Genomic DNA, 14008 nt, shown 5'->3' on the forward strand with positions numbered 1-14008 from the left:
AAATCAATGGTTTTAAATTTAATGGAAAAATATTATTAATTAATAATATGTAAAAATATATAGTGTGTTAAAGTTAGCATTTGATAGATTTTTCCTGTTTAATCGTGACTTTTTATGTTAAAGAACACCATATATTATCAATAAATTAATAACTAAATGTATTATATTCGTTTATGTTATTTTTAACGTTATTTTTTTATGATTAATCATGTGCACATTTAATTGGCTCACGTAATTATTGTATTAATGTACAATAAACAGTAATCATTAACTAATATAATATATAATTCAATTAATTAGTATATTAATATATTTTAGTTATACATTAAATTAGTAATTCATGTAGTAATAATGTTTATTTTACCTAATTTAATATTTAAGTATTATATTTTAATTAAGTATACTCTTACAAGTTACTAATTCTCTTATTTTCTGCGTTTTTCTCATTTGGGGATACTAACACTGGAAACTGTTTTCCAGTGGGCACGAACTCATTCACACTAACACCCATTTCGAAGATGAAGTTCATGTAGATGAATGAAATGAAGATGAAGATGAACTTCAAATTTTATGTTTGTTGACCAACACCCCCCCCCCCCCCCGTAATTTTCATGCTACTCATCTACATTTGATCTATGTCATTAAGTGTATTAGTATGGTGATCATCGTGGTTTAGTCACGACTGTATTGTGATGAAAGTTACAGTGGTTCCATTATTAATATATAAGATGGTTCCATTATTAATAGTATACAGATGCGTGCCTAAAGAATTTGTGATATAATTGTTTTAGGAATGATATGTAACCCAAGTGGGAGATTGTTAAAAAACGTGATTGTAATTTGGGCAACATATTTATTATTCAATTATATTTACTATTTAATGGAATGGGTCAAAATTAAGGGATCTAATTTTGTTAAACTCATTAAGGAATATGGGCTATGAATATAGGGAAATTGAGTAGATACCTATGTTGTCTTAATTGGGGAATTATAGGAACCCTATATAAGAAGACACATTATGGTTATGGTTCCCAAGAGACTAAATCACATACGGTTTTTCTTCTTCTCATCCATTGAGAAACTAAAAAGATTTAGTTAAGAAAGATCACAAAACCAATCAATCATTTGTATCGATTGCAGCATAATTCTGATACAGTAGGTAATCATTTGGAATAGATCCAAGTATTTATCCCGAATCCTAATATTATGGCATAATATAAATTTTGAATTAAAATTTAAGATTACGATTTTCTAACACTCAATCCATTCTTGACCCGTTCCGTCGTGTTCCACACCAAGATACCCGTTAAAAAATCTATGAAGTTGTACTCGATCTTCAACCCTAGTGTAACATATAAAAACCGGAAGTAATAATGCCCACCCTCTATTGGACGATCAATTGCGGGAGCGAGCGATTGGGCTGTCAGTTTCGAGGGTTGCTGGTTAATAGGTCCATCAACCGAGAAACACGGCATCGAGTCGTTAAAAGAGATGTACCCCGCAAATCACATTAATCTGTGTTCCAGCGGGAGAGAATGTGCTTTTGTGTGGCCCTACATTCGTCGTACGTCGGCAGCTAGAGCGAGTACAAATGTAGCGTGACTATTTATGGATACAGGGATGAGATGTTGTCTTTCCCACTCCTATGTTTACCTCCACACAAAGACATAGAGGGTAGGGGCTCCTCCCCTACCAATATAGAGACGTAGGGGTCCTCCTGTGTTTAGGGACTTAGTTTTCTTAGTTAATAATGTTTTTTCTCACAAAATGATAAAATTTGAAGAGAAAAAAAAATAACAAAAAATCTTAATCATTAAAATTTTAAATTTATTATATATTTTTTTTATTTTTTATTTTCCATATATATCAAACAAGAGAAATTATATTTCTCTTCCATTTTTTCTGTGATTTTTTATAGGCATCCAAACAAGAGAAAAATAGTCATTTTCTTTTATTTTCTCTCCACTTTCGGTTGTTTGTCGGTGGTCCAAACACAACCGAAAAGAATTAGTGAAATTTGGGTGAAACAAGTATAGAAACAGGCATACGGGAAGGGAGATGGGGTTAACCCACCCAACATTTTGTTTGGGTTCAGGTTTAAGAGGCTGGGTCGTTCTCCAAGTTTTAATTTTGGTTCAACAGGGATACATTCTTTTTGCAATTTTCACGCCACGTCTATCCATTACAGAACTGGGGACTATACATTACAGAACTCATGCGCGGGCTGTGAGGCTGACTGGACTTGTATATATAATTCCGCAGCAGGGGAGTCATTTATTCCTACATCAGTGGAAAGTCCACCTCTCTGCGAACTGGTAGCCTTTTCTGTTTAAAGGTTTAATTTCTGTTTCTGCTGCCTACTTGTTTCAGTTTTTGTATGCTTTTTCGTGATTAGATCACGGCCGTGTTTTCTCCTTCATAACAGTACTATCATCACTGGATTATCTGAATTGCTTCTGTACATCGATCATCATTTTGGTTAGTGTATCTTTACATGGAGTGTTCCGGTTTTTTCGACTCAATGACCTATCAAGGATCTAATCATCTACCGACACGGAAGTTAAAGTGACTGTACTCATAAACTCAAACATGGAACGGAATTGACTTTTACAATTTGGAAATGCAAAGTAATTTGTTGTACCCGTTTCTAGTCTTCGCGGACTTTTGACTTTATGGAGATCCTTATTAAAATGTATTTTCCTGGAGATGTGAAATTCAGAACATTTCATGTGTTTAACTTTGTTGTTTCAATTTTGATTTATTTGAGTTTTTGTGGATTTTGTTATTTGGTTAAGTTTGCAGTTGATGATACTGTTAGGTTCAATAAAATCTCATTGGATCAGTTTATCAGATACAGTTTCTGTTACTATATTCATGTTTTACATCTCTTTGATTTCAAATATTATTTGATTACTGTTCGTCAATGCATGAGTTTCTTTAGATATCGAACATTGAGATGCTAGTGTTCGAGGTTCTTTATTTTCCTCTCACATGGTCTAAGTAATCTCGTTACTGAGGTGTTAGATATTTGCTGCCTCTTTCTTGTCTATTAATGTATGTTGGGTCTGAGAACTAAGAATCCTTGATGATTTTTCGAATTTTAGTTGATTTCTGCCATGTTGTCTCTCTGATGTAGTCTTCTCTCTTTTCTCTTTCATTTTTCTTTTCTTTATCTTCAACGAGTAGTAGATCAATTTACAATTCAACAAGAGCAAGTTCATCTAATATTTTTTTTTTTAACTGTGAATAGTTCATGTAAATTAGCCGAATAGGTCGTGAACTGAAAATATTGTAAGATACAAAACGTTTATGTACTGTACTTCTTCCACGTTTTATAGGTTTCTTTTAAATGGAAAGTATTGAGCTGTGATTTATTTGTATTGTCTTAAAATCGATGATAGTTTAATCAAGTTATTTTTATTTTATCATCTCAAGATCGTAAACTAGAGAACAATTATTCACTAGAACAGTTAATTAACAGAAACTAGTTCTATTACTTATTATTTTCCATTCAAGGACTATTGAACAAAAAGATTTCAATTTTTGGACTGTCAGTCAGACATTTAGACTTGTTAAGTTCTACTGAATCAACTTAAATTACCCTAAGAAAACATCATGGTTCTAGTTATTATTTCCTTTTTCTTTTGAATGACCTATGGTTCATCAATTCGGTGGGTGTTTTAATTAGTTTCCATTTTCCATAATATTAGTATGATGATAGACATTTATTTTCCAGAGGATAACAAGCCATTGCTGATGAACATCATGGTAGTGAAGTATCTTGAGTGGATTTTACATCATTAATATTGCATATTGTTAGGATAGTTAGTTTATCAGTTCATATCTATTTTTCTTGCCTTCACCTTGTGATGAAATTGACAGGACCAAAATGCCGCAAGATGGTTTTTGTTTAGGAGAAAATGTCTCTGAGGTGTCTGAGCTGGTATGCTTCTTCGGTTATATGGTTAAAAAAGCTAATACTTATTTTCTTTAGGTGCTATGAAAAGCTGCAAGATGCTTCATTATGTTGTTATATTTTTCATAAAAAATATTTCGGGTCCAAGTTTTCCTAGTTCTATTTGTTTGTTTTCCCTGCCAATAAATATTTTGTTTCAATTTGGACCGAAACAAAAGAGTTGCCTTATGCAAAATGTACTTGATAATATCAGATGTCAGCTTCATTTCTAAAAAATATGTATATATATCAGATGTCAGCTTTCTACGTCTTACTTTATGTGTTTTATGTTATATTTGAGATTTTGTGGTTGATTTTCATGGTTCTATTCCATGGTAAAGTTCCAATAAAACCAAGTAATCTACCTTTCATCATGTCTCTGAAACCAATTGACTGGCATCTCATCTTCAAGTTTAAAATCCTTAGCCAGATCTCTTCTGGTTTCTTCTGTTTAATCCATGTTGTTTTTGGCCCTAGATGTGCTCAGAAAATCTAAGTAACTTTCTCAGCTTATCCTCTTGTCTGGATTTCATATAGTTTTGGCTGCATGCTTATAGGAATTTTCTGGTTAGTCTACTTTTTATTGGACAACAACTTAAAACAGTTCATAAACCAACTAAGCATAGTTGCTATTAAAACTACATGAGATGGTAAACTTTGTAATTTTAAGCCAGGTGTGCTTCAATTTGTATATCATGCTCTTTTCACCAATTCCTAAAGACTGCAGTTTCTAAACTGATTCTTTGTTTCATTCTTCCTAGGATAAAGTGGATCCTGGAATGCCTGCTCAAATGACTTGGTCGAGGAAAATAAACAGTGAGGGAAATGTTCCTATAGAATTTACACCAAAAATGCGTGAGATGCTACATATGGTACTTTTCCTTCCAAAGATGTGTTTTTTGTTGGCTTATTTGGACAATATTACCAGGTGAACCATTATGTATCAAAATAAATAGTAGTTGATTGTAGATTTATCTGTGCTTCAAAAGCTACTTGCATCTTTGCCTCTCTAAATGCATGTGCTCCTGTACTCTGATTATGCTACCAATGGTTGTGTATATACTGACACTATTAGACAGTTGTCAGTAGTCTAAACTGACACTTTTGGAAATCTAACTTTTCAAGGCTCCGATTGGTCTTCGTTTGTTGCGCTATATCAAAAGAGAAGCAGCTAAGGGAAGGGTGAGCTTGTTTTTCTCTGCATGTCTCATTTGTACTTCGTAACAAATTTATGTCTGTAGTTTTGGATAATTTTAGATAAACACTCAAATCTTTCTCTGTGTCATTTTTAGCCTCCTATAATGGATCCCTTTCATAAGCGTATCAACAGAACATCAAATCATGGCATTCCCTTGGGTGGCATAGGGTAGGCCTTTTTCCCCATCTCTAACATGCCATGTTTGGTTTCTCTTGATATTTGTTCTTTATAGATAATACATTTTCAACTTATAGTGCAGGAAGTATTGGCAGAAGCTATAAAGGCGAATTTCAGCGTTGGCAACTATTTCCGGAAATGTGCAATGATGGGCCAGTCATTGCAAATCAATTTTCAGTGAGTTTATGTTTCAAAGATAATATTGCTAGACATTTTTTCCATAAGAATATTGTAATTGTTAAAAGTGCTCCCAAGTTTCTGAAGTTTGGTTGTCAGTAATCTTATTGACTTCCTAAAGTCTATGAACAGAAAGTAATGGAGCTCATCTTCTTCATCAGATCTTAGCCTGTCAACTTGCACCATCCCTTTCTCTGTCTTTTCTTTTTATCATTTGGAAGCTATCTATGTGCACTGAGAAAGAGAACCACCTAGTGAAAGAGAAACTAAATCAATTCAAAAGGTAACCCACAACCATGAGGTGAAGCCCTTTATGTGATAGTTTCAGTAAATTAGATTGTATAACACCTAATATTTTGAACAAAATCTATGTTTGTACTGATGTTAACTTTATGACACCTTATATAACTTAAAACTGTTCCTTGAAACATGAAATGGTAGCCTCTTGGGAGGTAATTCACTTTCTCTCGTTTTAGGCTTGAGAGGGAGAAGTGACTTCCATCCCATCTTCCCACACTACACTGACATTTTCTTGGCCAACTCTCTGCCTTTACTTGTTATCTCCTTGATAAAATGTTGATTCTGTTTTGACCAAGTTGTTTGCACTTAGTCTGCATGCATTTAAAATCTGTTCAATTACAGAGAATGAGAATTCATTTGTTTGGCTTTCTCTTGAACCAACTTTGGTAGTTATTGACAGCTCATATAAACAATAAATACTTAAAAATGATCCTCTCCTGCTTCAGAGCTCATGCACGTTTGAGGTGTACCAAGAAGGTTGGGATTGCTCAGTTGAAAATGGAGTTGGACTGAACATGTCTGATAGAAAGCATTTTTAGTTCAGGGATCTATACTTCATATATAGGAAGAAACTACAACTTTCAAAACTCTGTTTTTAATTTGGATCCAAGTCCAGCCCAAAATGACTAGCCAATGTTAGAAACACTTTTTCCCACCAACAGCCACAGGATTTTTTCTGATTTTATGTGGATTCCCTCTAACACTCCTCATGTCTGGATTCTAACATATAAACAATGGGCCTTGGAGGCTGAGACATGGACAATAGGAACACAGTACAAACTAAATTGGGCATGAACTAGGCTCAAAATAACATGTGCACTCTTTTATACCATGCTAAAGTTGGGTCAAGGTCCATTCCAAGAATGACTAACCAAAGTTAGGAGGCCTATTCCTAACTTATAATTACAAGATTTTTCTTGATTTTAACCGATGTGATATTCTTCCCGTAAGACACCCAAAGCCTAGTTGTGGGATACACCATAGTAGAAAGAAATATAGAAATACATCTACCTTTAATATTTTCTCTTTGTGCTCTGCTGTATGCGGCCTTTTGATGAGACACCATATCTGTGAGTTCTTATTATTTGATGGAACCTTTTGTCCAGGTATTTATCTCACGCTCAAATGGTAAAAAGTATTCAACCGTTTTGTCACCAGGAAAACCAGAAATTCTCAGGTATAAATACTTCTAGATTGTTGAGCTTTCCAGCATTCTCATACTCGTGGAAATTAACTGACTTGTAAATGAGAATACAGGTAAAAAGTACTCATTCTGATATCTGGTGATCTCACTACCCTATCAAATAAATCTAACTCAAAATTCTATGTATACACAGAGATAGTTCCATTTCTGGTATTGGTTCTTGGGATTGGAATCTCAGTGGGGAAACTTCCACCTATCATGCTTTATTTCCAAGGGCCTGGACTGTCTATGATGGTACTTGTGCAGTGAAAATAGCAGGAGCATTTTTTTCCTTGACTGAATATTTCTTCAAGTGGATTCTCATCGTACTTATGTTATTATTACAGGTGAACCAGATCCAGAACTTAAAATAGTCTGTCGTCAGCTTTCACCATTTATTCCCCATAATTATCAGCAGAGCAGCTTACCTGTCTCAGTATTTACATTCACTGTAGGAAGTGCTTATAAAACCTTTACTCCTAGATGCCTTTTGCATTTCTTTCTGTTTGGCACTGTTTTACTTAAGCAATTTTGATGAACTTTTCAGCTTACCAATTCAGGTTCCTTAGCAGCAGATGTCACCTTGCTTTTCACATGGGCTGTAAGTGAGATGTTTTAATTGGACTCTTTATCTTGTTTTTCCCCTTTATTTAAATGATAACCATATTTTTATTGCTCTTATTGGTGCAATTTAACTCATCGTGATTGTAGCCTTTGCTATTCATTCCTTATCTTGTATTCTCCCATTTGATCCATGCAGAATTCTATTGGTGGGAATTCAGAATTTTCCGGTGACCATTCCAATTCAAAATTCATGTAAGAGTTCAGCATTGAGTTATCCGTACCAAATCTAAGTTGGGAATGGAACACTATCAGAATGATCTGCTTTTATTTCTTCCGAGTTGTATTTAATATACAAGTCAAATATAGGGAAACTGATGGGATTCGTGGAGTTCTTCTACATCACATGTAAGGTCCTTTTGATTTAATTACATTCCCAATTCACAAACTTGATTTGTTAGTAAGTTGAGCATTTGTTACTGGGCATGACTTAAATATGTCTATTTAGGGCTACACAAGGGTCGCCCCCTGTAACATTTGCCATAGCAGCACAAGAGACACAAGATGTTACAATCTCTGAATGCACTAGCTTCTCAATCTCAGGGGATTCTCCTAGTTTCTCAGCAAGGGAGATGTGGCATGAGATCAAAGAGGTTGGATACATCCATTGACATTATAGATGTGTGTGACATTGATGGCATGCATTATTTTCTTCCTGCCGATAGAGATTCAAGAATGCATTATTTTTGCTCTAATATTGAAGCAAGAATGTGTGTGTCCAGGATGCCCTCCTGCATGAGAATCTGTATATTGTAGTTTAAATAAACTTATAAATTGTTAAATTTTATCTCTAAAATCATATTTTTCTATATAAATCGATAACTCAGAAGTGTTTGCATATCCTAGCTCAGTATCGAGAACTCTGTTGTAAGGAGTAAAGGATTAATCCCCAGTGGAATTGTTTCTATGATCTCAAGACACCTCAGCTGGTATAAAAATGTGTAAAAAAAGGAAAAAACCAAAAAGATTGAACTGCATAAGTTACTAGCATATAGGGATAGCATGGCCTACAACTGGAGAGTATGTTTGCCTAATGGTTTTAAAAGTCTTCCTGTAGTATGTTATTGATCATAATGTGCGGCAGAGTTTTTATGTGAGCCATCAAAGTAGTAGATTCTGTAGGTTGATTTGATTTCCTAAATGCAGAATTTTATCCTTTGATTGCTGGTGGTGTAAAGAGCATAAAGTATATGGCCAGCATGCACTTTCTTATTAAGGCGGTAGCTAGGGGTAGTCCCTGGTTTTCTACAGTTCCATTTTCAATTTGGTTTCGCAGATTTTGATGTTCCATTTCATTTTCCCTAGCATGGATCCTTTGATCGCCTTGACTTGGATGAAGCACTGATGCCATCAAGGCCGGAATCATCAATTGGAGCAGCTATAACAGCTTTCGTCTCTGTTCCACCTTGCGCATCCCGTACAGTTACTTTTTCCTTAGCTTGGGCCTCTCCTGAAGTAAAGTTCCCTAGTGGAAAGATTTATAACAGGTAAACTTCCAAAAATTATTTGAAAGAATTTCTTAAGTAATGCACCCACTTGAGAAAATTGCTTACATAATGCACACATTGATGATACCAAATATGTAATGCAGGCGGTATACAAAATTTTATGGGACCCGAGGTGATGCAGCTGCTCAGCTTGTTCATGATGCTATTCTTGGTAACCTAGATTCCAAAGCACACTATGTAAACTGCCTAACATGAATAGATGTTTTTATTTACATACCAGTTATTGATTGAACTTTCTAGGTTGATTTTCTGTAACTGCTTCTGTAGATAATCCATCTTCTTTTGATGAATAACAGAACATGGCCAGTGGGAGTCAATGATTGAAAAATGGCAAAAACCTATTTTAGAAGACAAGATACTTCCAGAATGGCAAGCTTTTAATATTTTTCTGCTTGTTTTCTGCTGGTCTTCATGCAGGAGTACTTTAAGTTTATTTTTAATTAATTTTATTGTTTTAATGTTGGGTCTGTGCAGGTATCGTATCACTCTATTCAATGAGCTTTATTTTCTTAATGCTGGAGGAACCATTTGGACTGGTACGTGGAAAACTCAGTATCTACTTTCTCGAACAAAGTATATGTGCCCAATATATATATATATATACATATATATATATATATGCAGCTGTTAAAGTCTCACTTTGGGTCACTACTATTTGTTAATGTTTAACCAGTGATTTGCACCTGAAAGCTTTCCTGTGAATTTTAGTTACAAAGGTTTTTTTTTTTTTTTTTACAGATGGTTCTCCTCCAACTCAGAATCTAGTATCTATTGGGGAAAGAAAATTTTCACTTAATAACTCCATGTCGGATTATAAACAGTTCAACAATTTAGTCATTCACAATGACACTGCAATAGACATTCTTGATAAGATGGCATCTATGCTAGAGCAAATGCATAGTCCTATCACATCAAAGTCTGCTAGTGGAACATATTTGCTCCAAAAAGGAGAAGAGAATATTGGCCAATTCCTCTATCTTGAAGGGATCGAGTATCGCATGTGGAACACTTATGATGTACATTTCTACTCATCATTCGCGCTGATTATGCTCTTCCCAAAACTCGAATTGAGCATCCAAAGAGACTTTGTTGCTGCTGTGATGATGCATGATCCGGAGAAAATTCAGCTCTTATCTGATGGCAAGTGGGTTCCCAGGAAGGTTCTTGGGGCTGTTCCTCATGACATTGGTCATAATGACCCTTGGTTTGAAGTAAATGCTTATAACCTGCACAATACAGACCGCTGGAAAGATTTAAACCCAAAATTTGTTCTCCAGATTTACAGAGACATAATTTCTACCGGGGATAAGTCATTTATGAAGGCTGCTTGGCCTGCAGTTTATATGGCCATGGCTTATATGGACCAGTTTGACAAAGATAAGGATGGAATGATTGAGAACGAAGGCTTTCCTGATCAGACTTATGATGTTTGGGAGGTGACTGGTGTGAGTGCATATACAGGAGGACTATGGTTGGCCGCTCTGCAAGCTGCTTCAGCCATTGCTGGTGAAGTCGGTGACAAGGCTTCAGAGGATTTCTTCTGGAACAGATTTCAGAAGGCAAAGGTCGTTTATGACAAGTTGTGGAATGGGTCTTACTTCAATTATGATAGTAGTAGTAGCAATACGAGCTCTTCTATTCAGGCTGATCAACTCGCTGGACAGTGGTGAGTCTAACCCTGTTTCTATCTGGTACATAGCAACATATTGTGGCTAGCTGATGACTGACCTGCCTTACAGGTATGCTAGAGCATGTGGTCTTTCACCCATTGTTGACAAAGAAAAAGCCCAAAGTGCCCTTAAGAAGGTCTTCAATTTTAATGTATTAAAGGTGAAGGATGGAAAAAGAGGAGCAGTGAATGGGATGAGACCTGATGGCCAGGTTGATATGAGTGGAATGCAGTCCAGAGAGATATGGTCAGGAGTTACTTATTCTGTTGCAGCAGGTATGATACATGAAGGAATGAGAGAGACAGCTTTTAAAACTGCCCGTGGTGTTTATGATGCTGCCTGGTCTGAAGAAGGTCTCGGGTGAGTTCAGCTCTTGCTCTTCTCTTTCCATTTTTCATGTGAAACTTCATGAATGGGAGATTAAACTCTTGAGCAACAAATCGATTTTGCCCGTGGAAAATTCAGTCATGTGCAGTGCTATAACAAAATTTAGCTTGCTATTGTATGATCATTGCATAAAATTTAATTTAAACACCACGGTTGCCTTTCTGTATACGTTCTTAAAACAATCGTTAAGGTAGACATTACACAATAATGTTAAGTTGGGTCCAAGGCCCATCCCAAAATGACTAGCCAACTTAGGAAGTCTATTTCCCAACTAATAAACTCAAAGATATTTGTACTTACTAATCCATGTGAGACTGTTCCTTAACACTCCCCCCTCATGTATAGGTCCTCTTTTATGGCTTTACAAGTGGATAATTTGGGTGTAGGCCCACATATGAGTACTTGCTCTGATACCGTATTAAGTTGGGTCCAAAGCCCATCCCAAAATGATTAGCCAACGTATGAAGCCTATTTCCCAACTAATAAACTAAAGATTTTTTTACTCACTAATCCATGTGGGATTATTCTTTAACACTCTTTTTTACGTGTAAGCCCTCTTTTGTGGTTGTACAAATAAATAATTTAGGTGTAGGCCCTCTAATACAAATTGAAAACTATGACAAAATGCAATTATATTGTTAGATTTTATCATGCCATAGTTATTGCTTTTGCATTGTTTTTGAAAGAATGTATTTCTGACTAATAAATCAATGAGAGAGTTATATACAGTACGAAACCACCACACAATTGTAGCCTGAACTGAGAATAGAGAATGTTGTTGCTGCCAATACAGGTATTCTTTCCAAACTCCTGAAGGTTGGAACACTGATGATGAGTATAGATCTCTTTGTTATATGCGTCCTCTTGCTATCTGGGCGATGCAGTGGGCTCTTTCACCACCTAAGCTCTTCAAGGAAGAGAGAGCTTTAAATAGCAAAGAAAGTTCTCATCTCAACAACCTGGCAGGATTTACAAAAGTTGCCCAGCTTCTCAAATTGCCTAAAGATTCGGCTTCAACTAGCGTGTTTCAAATGATTTACGACTTCATGTGCAGGAGAGGAAAATGATCCAAGTGGAGGTTCGGGAAACGGCACAAGAAAAATTGGAAGCTCGAATAAATTGTTTGAAGGAAAGCTTCAAAATCCTCATTATTTTCACCGATGATAGAGAATTCACCAAATGCAAAAGAGAAACATTGGAATTAAAATCGATTTTTATGTACTATATTAAAAGGTCGTTGAACAAACGTTTATATTGTGAAAAATGTAGAGATTCAGTCGGTGATTTACATATGGAAAACAGTATTTGACTTGCCTAGAGAAATAAGTGAATTTGGCCAAAAAAATAAAAAATGCTGATTTAGAAATATTAAATGCCATTTCCTTCCATTAAAAGTGGTAGACATAAATAACATCTTAACATGTCATCTTCTTATCTGTCGTTTACCGGGAGGCCTATTTTTGAACATACCATCTCTACTGTTGCTACGCTGAATTACCCACCATTTGTCTAAATGAAGGTACATGGTAGAATTTATAAACAATGCAACTTATGTGCTTCTAAAATCTAATTGTTAGTAATATAGTATCCTTGTTTAAAAAACAAAGACTAGTTTGCAAAAGAGAATGAGCTCGGATAGCATTTTGCTCCATGGCACTTCGCAATTCCTGTCGATAAAAACAAACAACTCATGTTTAAGCTTATTTGTTCAAAATCCTCTTAACCCATCGGCCAGCCTTCGGTTGAGGTATAAGACCTATGGAAAAACAAGGCAGGAAGTTCATGTTGGGCGCAAGATGCTCATGAAGGTAATTTTGATAAAAACAAAAACTCAAGTTACTAATGAAGTGGATTAATATTGATCAGCATTTCAAAAATCACTAAAGGAAATTTATGATCATAGCCTCATTCGACAGACACATGATCAATTCAATGACTCACACATAGAAGAAAGCAAGGAGTCCATGCCAAAAAGGACATTATTAAGTGGCCTAGCACCAATGTCAAAGCAAGAGATCTCAATCACAATAAGTGAGCAAACCTCAAAAAAGAAAGGAGAATGAAAAAAATAAAAAAAGGAGAAAAAAATTGACAAGAAGAAAATCATCCAAAAGGGCCCAAGTTGACTAATGTTTCATGTAAAACAACCCAAAAAAAGAAATTTGGAGGATGAAATTCGGTCATGTGAGTTAAATTGATAGGATGTTGCATGCAACAGTGGGTGGAGAACATAAAGAAGACTGCCCATTCTAATGGCAATAGTCTGAATGGATTGGAGATAGAAAGGTATTATTAGAAGTCATACACTAAAATGACTATATAAATAAAGAGAATGGTGATATGGAGTAGTAAAGAAAGTCAATTGGATAATTCATAGTGGATCAAATGAGCTGAGATAGAAAAGTCTATGCTAGAAGTCATTCATGCACACGACCGAACAACCAATTCAAATGAAACTAAATGAGAAAAGAGTCCAAAGAAGATCAATCAACAAAGTAGCGGTTGATTGAATGAAGAGATCCAAAAAAACTGCAAAATGAGATTGAAGGCTTCAATTCAACCAAGATAAGTCTCCAAAATGTGTAAGTGATTTATCTGTGTGATTAATAGCTCAATACAAAGATTTTAAGTATTTTTCAAGTATTTTAGTAAACTTTAGTCGAGATTTCAAAAAACACAAAATGTCCCTTTCTGATATCAACAACTCAATTTTGAACATTAAAAACTCAAGTATTTAAAGAGATTTAGCCCTGAAATTTATCTGTCTTGACTCTTGGAAAAAAATGATGATTCCAAAAGGTTATCATACTTTAAATCAAAATTGGAAGATTG

The 14008-nt window shown here is 35.2% G+C and overlaps 1 protein-coding gene across 4 annotated transcripts; it reads left to right on the forward strand.

The window, feature by feature from the left end:
* The first annotated feature begins 2288 nt into the window (after window positions 1-2288).
* LOC137945496 (uncharacterized) lies at window positions 2289-12490 on the forward strand. Of its 4 annotated transcripts, none has more exons than XM_068791409.1 (20): window positions 2289-2335; window positions 3883-3943; window positions 4717-4827; window positions 5081-5137; window positions 5248-5321; window positions 5408-5507; window positions 6914-6984; window positions 7145-7245; window positions 7338-7441; window positions 7538-7591; window positions 7751-7806; window positions 7921-7959; window positions 8060-8204; window positions 8917-9098; window positions 9203-9270; window positions 9416-9488; window positions 9594-9655; window positions 9858-10785; window positions 10859-11149; window positions 11970-12490. In XM_068791409.1, the coding sequence occupies exons 2-20, from the start codon at window positions 3890-3892 to the stop codon at window positions 12241-12243; spliced, it is 2844 nt and encodes a 947-aa protein (XP_068647510.1). In that variant the 5' UTR covers window positions 2289-2335; window positions 3883-3889; the 3' UTR covers window positions 12244-12490. The 4 variants fall into 4 exon arrangements, with proteins under 4 accessions (XP_068647510.1, XP_068647511.1, XP_068647512.1 ...); XM_068791410.1 differs by having other exon boundaries at window positions 2297-2315; XM_068791411.1 differs by lacking the exons at window positions 2289-2335; window positions 3883-3943; window positions 4717-4827; window positions 5081-5137 and having other exon boundaries at window positions 5251-5321; window positions 5413-5507.
* The last annotated feature ends 1518 nt before the right edge of the window (window positions 12491-14008 follow it).

This window comes from Aristolochia californica, unplaced genomic scaffold, assembly GCF_029961685.1.
Source record: "Aristolochia californica isolate CCGP_79_NKW_82.1479 unplaced genomic scaffold, dmAriCali1.0.hap1 SCAF_12, whole genome shotgun sequence".
In the NCBI taxonomy this organism is placed as follows: domain Eukaryota; kingdom Viridiplantae; phylum Streptophyta; class Magnoliopsida; order Piperales; family Aristolochiaceae; genus Aristolochia; species Aristolochia californica.